The 10291-nt window shown below is 36.5% G+C and overlaps 1 protein-coding gene across 1 annotated transcript in view; it reads left to right on the top strand.

Moving 5' to 3' along the window:
- LOC107559380 (vacuolar protein sorting-associated protein 4B) overlaps nucleotides 1–8174 on the top strand; it is a 15489-nt gene extending 7315 nt beyond the window's left edge. The window contains exons 9-11 of the mRNA XM_016243176.1: nucleotides 3489–3708; nucleotides 3841–3981; nucleotides 6875–8174. Of these exons, the coding sequence (XP_016098662.1) occupies nucleotides 3489–3708; nucleotides 3841–3981; nucleotides 6875–6976 (463 nt within the window). The 3' untranslated portion in view covers nucleotides 6977–8174. The remainder of the gene's footprint in view (nucleotides 1–3488; nucleotides 3709–3840; nucleotides 3982–6874) is intronic.
- The last annotated feature ends 2117 nt before the right edge of the window (nucleotides 8175–10291 follow it).

Consider the following 10291-nt stretch of genomic DNA (forward strand, 5'->3'; position numbering starts at 1 on the left):
ATATATATATATATATATATATATATATATATATATATGTGTGTGTGTGTATATTAGGGCTGTATAAAAAAATAAATGGGTATCTCGATATTAATCGATTCTCATTTTCATGGAACGATATCGATTCTTAAATCCCAAGAATCTATTAATCTAGCCTGTTTTCAGTTAAAGGTGCAGTAGGTGATTGTCTTCAGAAACATTTTTTGTTATGCTGGTTGAAAGTCTCTACACATCCCAATAGCAATCATTAAGTTAAGTGGTCTAAATGTATTTGTCTGTATTTATATATTCTGTGGAAGGCATAGGATCAAGAGATGTTCGTCCAATCAAAACACTCGGTCCGAGCGTTTTAATATGCTTTCCTACCTGTCTGTCAATGTATGTATTACCTCTGTGCACCCTGTTCGCGCAGACAGGATACATCATCAGCGCATTCACGCACGCTGTGCAGACAGAGCGAGAATGACAGACAAACATCAAAAACCAGATCTTCCTTCCTTGTATTGTAGTACTTTTAAAATGTTCTCACCAATGAATGACACATGATGTAGCTCAGCGGTTAATCCAGTCCTCGCGCCAGCTCGTTAGAAGTGAGCTATGTGCATGAACTGTGTTCCGATCGATATGAACCCTACACGGTGTTCGTGGCTCCCTACTCCCTGAGCAGGGAAATCCGTTGAAGTTTACTTCACTTCAGAACATGGGCTGGAATTGGGAACCGCTGATGTAGTCTATTGTAGAAATGTTGTCTCTGGTATTCTGGTCTGTGAGCGTAAATGCGTTCAGGGGGTGTGGCTTTGGACGGCGATTGCAGGGAGGGTGGGACGTTCGCTTTCAGTGCTATCAGGCTGAAGTTAGCATTTTCCAAGATCTCCTACTGCACCTTTAATGGACAGAACATTCAAGGGTACTTTCCATCCAATAAATCGCAATAAGTATTGTGCTTTGGTGCTTTTCATATGAAGCAAAGTCTCAGATTTCAAATTCTGTCCATTGTATTGCAGTATTTAAACAATAAATGTCGTTTGGTGCTGTTTAATGTGGAGTGACAGATCGCTGTAGCGCCTCAGATCAACAGACGCAGCAGCGCGAGGCGCACGTGAACTGATCGTCTCCTCCACATTAATACCAGTTTCAGCACAAAATAAACATGACTAAACATCCGAAGGTAAGTTAAAAGGAGTATAACTTTACAATCCGTAACCTGTCTCATGTAATCGCTTAATGTCACATTTACCTCAGAAAAAGAAAAAAAACATATTCGGTGACCATAAGCTCATTAGTCATCTAGAAAAATAAACTGTAGAGAGGGGCATTTTGCTTAATATATGCAACATATAACACATTCATTATATATTTTTTACTGTTCTTCAATGTTTAATTTATGTTTGAATAAATCCATCGTTTTTATGACAGCCACCATTTAAATCGAATTCAAAAATCGAATTGAAGTAGAAATATTATTATGTAACGTAACTGTATATATATCCAAAATAATCGATATTGAATCAAATCTGTAATCGAATCACAAGCTTGTGAATGAGAATCGAATCGAATTGTGAAATTTGTGTCAAAATCCAGCCCTAGTGTGTGTATATGGGTGTGTGTGTGTGTGTATGTATTTTATTGAGAATATTTTTTTTTTTGAAATCAGTTTCTACAAAAATATTATGCAGCATAACAATTTTCAATTTTAATTATAAGAAATGTTTCTTGAGCAGCAAATCAGCATATTAGAATGATTTCTGAAGGATCATGTGACACTGAAGACTGGAGTAATGATGCTGAAAATTCAGTTTTGATCACCGGAATAAATTACATTTGTAAATGTATTCAAATACAAAACCATTCTATTAAATTGTAATAATATTTCACAATATTACTGTTTTTACTGTATTTGTCATACAGCCTTGTCGAGCACAAGAGATTGCTTTAAAAAAGCATTAGTATATGCATCTACAGGGCTCCAAAAATATTAATTTGCGATTTGAAGATTTAGCTGAGATCGCCACTGACGACTAAATAAATTAGCATGCTATGATTTAAAAATTAGCATGTAATGCTTTTTTCCTGCTTGTTTTGCATTCACATCGTTTGTTATGTTGATGTAATAAACTGAGATGATGCGCAGTGGCAGGATGAGAGCGATTGAAAATTACAGAGACGTGCAAAATAAAAGTGCGGAAAAGCAGTGTCTATTTTGTGCACAACTTGAACAAACTAAAACAGGGAAAGCTTTCAGCTGCGTGGACATTAGCAATATCATTAACAATTCTCGTTTATAATCGATACTAATATGGCTTCTTGTAATCAAGCTTTCCTATTATTTGAAGTGCACTTGCCAGCCAATAATCGCAATAAGCTTTTGTGATCTGTTAACATTTAATAAACAAAGTATAGAGCTTTCAAATTCTGCCAAATTCATAACGAAATTCAAATAATAGTAAATACAGTTTTGGTTCTCTTTAATTAAACGCATAAGCGATCGATTTAGCGCCTCAGTTCAAGCGGCACGTGAACCCATCATATCTTTCTCTTTACTACTATAGTAAACTGAAGTTACCAAATAAACATAAATGGACATCAAAAGGTATATTATAAGATAGTACAACTCAATGAAATGTCTCATGTAATCGCTCATTCAGTGTTTCAACTGTGGAAAACGAGTAAAGCTTGTAAACAATGCCACATAACAATATATTTACCTCAGAATAACCATTCGGCGTCCATACGCTCATTAGTCAGCTAGAAAATATAGCTATAAAGAGGACCATTTTGCTAAATATGTGTGCTATATTGCATATTCATAATTTTACTTAATCTGTTGTCTAAGAAAGAATGCAAGGAGCTAAAGATAAAATTCAACACCTATATAAAACGGCATGTTACTAATGAAGAACAACTGACTGGGTGTGTGCAAGACGTATGACAACATTTATAGGATGCATTGAGGAGGAGCCCAAACTACACTCAATGGCCAAGTGATGCTGACATAGTTATGGGCCGTGATATTAGCACAGATTCTGTGTAATAAGCAATTGGCTGTATAGTTGGAAAAGACGTTCCCACTTTAAGTGAACCTAAGTTCCCAGAACATCTACAAGATGGATTAAAATGTCATAAACACATGACAGGGTGACTGAAATGTTACTAACAATAAAACACGTTTATTCTGTGGCACTTAAAATAACTTGGTGCCTAATTTAGCTTCTCATTGGCTCCTTAATTGATTTTTATTTATTTTTGTCTGGAGCCCTACATCTATAACCTAGACCTGTGACCTAGACAAAGGGTGGTGACTAGAAGAATCTCATATATAAGATATGATTCCCAAGCCTCCGTTTTTGTTATTTCATAGATTTTGACTAGATTGTTTGAATATCGTTTTAATATGGGAAAAGTGGTAAGAGAGTGAGTGTGTTTGCACCTATCACTCTTTAACTGTAAGTCTGTAGCTGTTCATTGTTTATCTTCTGTGTTGTGTTTAGGTTTGAGAAACGTATCTACATTCCTCTGCCAGAAGATCACGCTCGCGGATTCATGTTCAAGCTGAATCTGGGCAGCACACCGAATAGTCTTAATGATTCAGACTTCATGACTCTGGGCAAGAAGACGGAAGGTTACTCTGGCGCTGACATCAGCGTCATCGTCAGAGACGCCCTCATGCAGCCCGTCAGGAAGGTTCAGTCCGCCACTCACTTCAAACGAGTGAGTCCTCAGTGACACTGATTACACCAACACTTTGAGAAACTGACACTGAGTAAACGAGTCTTACATTAATAAGTCTTAAATTAAATACTCACCAATTCTAATTGTAACCATTATCTTTTCTTTCATTAGGTACGAGGACCATCAAGGAGTGACCCGAATGTCATAGTCGATGACCTCTTAACCCCTTGCTCCCCAGGTGATCCACAGGGTGTAGAAATGACATGGATGGAAGTCCCTGGAGAGAAACTTTTGGAGCCAATTGTTTCCATGGTGAGCATGGTTTTATTTTCATGTTGTTACATCATCAGTATATACTAATTGTGCTTAAAGGGGTCATATGATGCGATTTCAATTTTTCCTTTCTCTTTGGAGTGTTACAAGCTCTTGGTGCATAAAGAAGATCTGTAAAGTTGCAAAGACTAAAGTCTCAAATCCAAAGAGATATTCTTTATAAAAGTTAAGAGTCAGCCACGCCTACCTAAAACGGCTCATTCTAACACGCCCCCACATGTCTACATCACTATGTGGGAAGATTTGCATAACTCCGCCCAAATGTTCACGCAAAGAAAGAAGGCGTAACTTTTATTCTCGCTGTAGTATTGTTGTTGCCGCCGCCATGTCGTGAAGACGCTGTGTGCTTCATTGTGAAAGCGAAACTACTTTGTTTGGCCTTCCAAAAGAGGACGATATCGCTTCGTCATGCCTGGAGCTGATCTGTGCTGGTCGCTGAAGAAATACTTCAACTTCGCGCTGTGTATCGCCGGATCGACTTTCACCGTGGACAAAGCCGAGTCCAGCCCAGGGTCATCACATGTGGTTGCCGCAGGCATCACAATATAGCAAGGGACATAACATTTCCGTCACACGCTTGAGGAATTCGGCCAATCACAATGCACTGGATAGCTGGCCAATCAGAGCACACCTCGCTTTTCAGACCGATGAGCTTTGTAAAAATCGACACGTTTCAGAAAGGCGGGGCATAGAGGAGAAACAATAATGTACAGTATGTGGAAAATGTGTTTTTTGAACCTTAAACCGCATAAACTCATTTCATTACACCAAATACACAAAATAATGTTATTTTTAGCAGCATCATATGACCCCTTTAATACAGTATGTGATTATTGTCCATAAAAAATTATGCTGTGTCATTACAAGTGCTCTAAGTTTCCAGTATCAAGCTGTCTTTGCCTGAAAGCCCTGTAATGAGTGACTCTACATAATGTGGGAAATTAGAAATGTGTTCTGCTTTATTTACAAGAAAGTACACTACTGTTCAAAATGTTGGGGTCAGGAAGATTTAAAAAAAAAACTAATTAATACTTTTAATCACCAAGGACACGTTAAATTGATCAAAAGTGACTGTAAAGACTTTTCTAATGTTAGAAAAGATTTTTACTTTAAATAAATGCTGTTCTTTTGAACGTTATTCATCCAAAATGTATTACTGTTTCCTCGAAAATATTAACTTTTTATTCAGCATTGGTATTAATAAGAAATGTTTCTTGAGCAGCAAATCAGCATATTAGAATGATTTCTGAAGGATCATGTGACACTGAAGACTAAACTAATTAATACTTTTAATCACCAAGGACACGTTAAATTGATCAAAAGTGACTGTAAAGACTTTTCTAATGTTAGAAAAGATTTTTACTTTAAATAAATGCTGTTCTTTTGAACGTTATTCATCAAAAATGTATTACTGTTTCCTCGAAAATATTAACTTTTTATTCAGCATTGGTATTAATAAGAAATGTTTCTTGAGCAGCAAATCAGCATATTAGAATGATTTCTGAAGGATCATGTGACACTGAAGACTGGAGTAATAATTAAGCCCAAACTTTTGAACTGTAGTTTATCTGTTTGTATATTGGCTATTTTGCAGTGTCTTTGAATGGTTCAACCCAACAGAGTAATAATAGCAGAAGTTATAACATTTTTTAAATATATATTAATTATTATATATTATGTTTTAAAATAAATATTAATTCTATTAGTATTTATATATTAAAAAAAATGAATAAAATATAACATTTAAAATAAATAAAATAAAATTATACAATTATTTATATTATGAATTATAATTATGAATATTGTTTTTATTTAGTTTTCTTATGATAATAATCATTGATAGGACAGTTAGTTGCAGAAAGCAAAGTGGAAGAGAGAGAGTAGGGGCGGGATCGGGAAAGGTCCACGAGCCGAGACTAGGCTTGCTGCGATAGACGGTGTTTTCGGTTATACTGGTGTTAAGCCGCAACACCGGTTACGTAATTTGCCTACTGCGGCACCGACCCCACCGTCGTTTAGATTTTTTTTATAGTAACAAAAATAATTTAGCCTAGTTCAGTTAGAGGACAGACACTTTTAAAAACTAAATGCTCAATGCAGCGTGTCGAACAGTGCGCGAACAACAGGATTCAGATTTTATTTGTGACGTGAGGAGAGTGAGTCGAGCTGACTGACAAGAGCAAGGTGAGAAGGACAAGACGATGGCAGAAGATTGTTTAGAAAGGATATGCAAAGGCGCTTGTTTGGCAATATTTTAGATTTTGAAAAGCCTATTGACTGGAAAAAAAATTTAACATTCGTTTCTTATTTATTTGGTTCCACAGTGTTTGCTGATTACTTTATTTAAACTTTACATCAATGTGTATATGCCGTGCCTCCAAGCTTTCTTATTCGTTTTGCTAATAAACGTTCTATGTTTCTTATTTATTTGGTTCCACAGTGTTTGCTGATTTTCAGTTTTATATACCTATTTAAACTTTGTGTAGCCTAAGTAATTTATTTTATTAGGCATATATGGTGTATTTTTATCTGTTTTGTTAATAAAAGTTCTATGAGTTTGATGTTGTTGTTGCTTGAATTGAATCAATGGCGAATTGCCGCTAATTTGAAAGTGAAAGTAAAACGCGCACGGCACTTTTACAAGCTATTTGAAAGCGAAGAAAAGAGGGAAACTCAAACGAACTAACACCCCACCCCCACCCCAACGGTGTTACCGGTGTTGTCACACGTCGATTAACCAGTGGGAAAATTTCCTCACGGGACGCCCAATATTTTTATTATTTGATATTCTTTTATTTTTATGAAAAACTTATTTAAAAGACTGTTATGGTACTTTTATAAATTCTTCATTCTACCCTGTTTATACCCACAGTCGGACATGCAGAGGTCTCTCGCCAACACAAAGCCCACCGTCAACGAGCAGGATCTGGACAAGCTGAAAAAGTTCACAGAGGACTTTGGACAGGAGGGCTGAACCGAGCCGGTCTCCCGAAACCAAAGCAAACGGATTGTAATTGTAACGTCTTCTCTCTTGCCCTTCACACACCCCTCTCTTCCTTTCGTACCCATGCTCCTCCTCTGACCGACGAGCCCTCTCAGCTCAGGCTAAAGCCTAGATGTAATTTGAAATGTGTATCTCTTCAAGCCCACCTCAGTTTTTCTTCACATGTTAATAGCTGCTCTGCCTGCAAGGCTGCCATCAGTACCTTGTGACCATCATGCATCTTTTATCATTAACAAGCGGTCTCGATCATAATTATCTGTGCTTTCTATGATTAACACAGTCACTAGGACCTACAACAGATGTGCTGTAAGACAATTAGCTATTATAATTTGTTCCTTTATGCAGTGACTAAACATTTGAAGTAATACTAATGTCAGTTTTGTTTACAGTCACATAAATCTGAATGGATAAAAGTTAAGCTTCGACGACACATGAAGACTTTCCAGCTTGTATTTCTTTTTTGACTGTGCTTTGTAGGAGAAGAACCGTTTAAATGGCAGGTGTAGACTTTGTTCACAAGAGATCTGTCATTTCAGAGTTGCATTTTCCTTCTCATTTGAGAAAGTCATGTTTTGAATCTGTGCATGCATTGGCATTTGACATACCACTTTGAGATCCGCATTTAACAATTCAGGCACTCATTTACTACATATGGTTTTGTCTCCATGTACATTGTTACTTTCAGTATATTACTGTAAAATGTGCTGTTCATTCACTGAGATCTGAGTTACATTGTGTGTTCAAGGGCCAATGTTGGACATTCGTTGTAAATTCACTTGCTGAGGCTCAGCACACAATGTGCCTTCTTCGCATTTTCCTCCCGTCTGTTTGTCTCTCTCAATCTGAACACACATAGATGCACAAATACTGATGCTTGTAGATGGCTATATAATTGTTTTTATAGGCAGAAGGTTTGGGAATGATTGGATGATATTTGCACATTTCATTTAAAACTTTAAAAACATATATCAATCTGTATGCACCTATAGGGTGTTTGGTTTGCCATTTAAAAACCTATAAGACATTGTACTATTAGAATAACAATATAGAAAAGATATATTTGGTTTGTTTTAAGGATAAGTCTTGTTAAACAGATGCTTTCCAGACAGTTAAAAAGTGGTTTATCTCATTCGTTTTAATATCCACATGTAAATAAAGGTTGAAATGAAACTAACTTGACTTATTTGTTCCTTTAATGCGAATGTTTTCAAATCACACAAACTCCTAAAACGCTCATTGCCTGACAATCTGCCAGGTCTGTATTATTATTATTTTTTTGTATTTATATTTTTGATTGCGTTTCATTGAGGGCTAGGTTTTGGATAAAGGGCTTATTTTGAATCAAATTTTAAAAAGTAGCATTTCAATGCTCTTTAACATTAATTAGGAAAGTGACGGTTATGGAAAGAATGTTGAACTTGTAGTCCATTTTCTGCACAAGTCGCATTCTAACGCCGTAAGCGGAGGTTTTCAAAAACTACAACTCCCATAATCCCACCGCCCAAACGCAGCCAGCATCCCGTTCAAAGTGCATAGATTCTGTGTTTTGGTTCATGTAGCGAACGGAAAGAGTTAGCTTTTGCAGTCTCATGACTTGAATTTAGTATTTAATCGATCGCACAACCCTCTAACACATCACTAGATAATAAAAGAGCATAAACGGCTCGTCCGAAGGCCTGCTATCTTCTGTCCGCGAGACGAGGGAGTGTCTGGAATTGAAGAATTAGCTTGTGAGCTAACGTCAACAGCATCAGGTTGACCCATGTCCTCCGCGCTCTCACACTGGCTCTCCTTTAGCTCCTGGTGGCTGCTTCTGCCTTTCGTTATGCTCCTGGTTGTGGCTGCTTTCATCGTGGCCTTCGTGCTGCTGCTGTACATGATATCCCCGTTAATAAGCCCCAAACCTCTCAAACTGAACGGGGCCCATGTGGTGGTAAGTTCATAAAACTCTGTTTTATAAATCTGTTAGAGCAGCACACGGATCTCCTAACATCAGGATCAACTAAGCTAACAAGAAACGAATGCTGTAAGGTGGTTGTCAATAGATCCTGTTGTCCATCTATCAAAAAAACAAAAGCATAATTTAATTGCATTGCCTGTCATTGTTGCTGCTTATTCATAAAGTGATCATATTAACTGATACTAGAGAATCTTAAACCTTATGAAACCGTGATCACTGATAATTATTCATAATGTGTCGCATCACTCATATTGCACCAGTGCAGATGTGCATTTGCTGAAAATATGTGTTATTGCTTCAGATGGCAAATGCACATCAGATTCACTAATATTCATGTTAAAGGTCATATTTCACTGGAGGCCAACTAAGTGTAATTGTACTGGTTATGCAACCATCTGTTCCAGGGCACTGCGTGTTTCAGTTCATAGTTTATCAAGAGCTTATCTAGTTGTAAATGGACACCATGTTAAGCTGTAATACTTTGTTCAGCTTTCTTCATAAAATGCTTATTTTCATGAGTTTATGCTTTATGCAGTTGATCATGTGGATAGAGACGTCAGAATGAATTCATATAGAGCATTCGTGTAATTCACACCACATTGAGCGATCACACACTTCTTCAAAAGCCATGATTGTATTTTTTCCATTTGTGTTGTCCATATGCATGTTAAAATTCTTCAGAGTTTTAACCCTGTAAAACCTAACTTGAAGTTGTAGTCCAAAAATCAATCTCTCTCTCTCTAGATATATTTTTGATGTATCCGTTTATTGAACCTTCAGACAAAAAATTAGCAATTTTTTTTATTTTAATCAGCAATGATTTCACAGCAAAAGGAAACATGAACATGGTTTTTATATCTGCAACCTGACTGTTGCACTCTATAACTGAACAGATGCACGTTCAGTGGAACCTGCGATGTAGATAATTGCTTAGTTTTAACTGTTGACTTGTCTGGTGCTTTTACCTGGTGAATTTGTTTGAACTCTTTCTCTTTCTCTTAGTGCTGTTTGCATAGTTTAGTCAAATAAATGAACCGTGACTTGATTGGGTTGTAATTAGGGATGTGACGATTCACTCAACTCACGATTCGATTCACGTTTTTTTTTTTTTTTTAACAAAATGAGATTTAAGACAAATTATAAATTAAATGTGTCCTTTTATTATTGCTCGGACAAAATACTGTACGTTTCTTTGTGAAATTGAAATATAACACTATAATTATATACTAATACTAAGCACTAAATTATTGCTCTTTTGTTGGTTTTGATTGCTTCTATTGTCCTCATTTGTTAGTCGCTTTGGATAAAAGCATCTGCTAAATAAC

The sequence above is a fragment of the Sinocyclocheilus grahami genome, unplaced genomic scaffold (assembly GCF_001515645.1).
Source record: "Sinocyclocheilus grahami isolate Dianchi unplaced genomic scaffold, SAMN03320097.WGS_v1.1 scaffold682.1, whole genome shotgun sequence".
Lineage (NCBI taxonomy): Eukaryota > Metazoa > Chordata > Actinopteri > Cypriniformes > Cyprinidae > Sinocyclocheilus > Sinocyclocheilus grahami.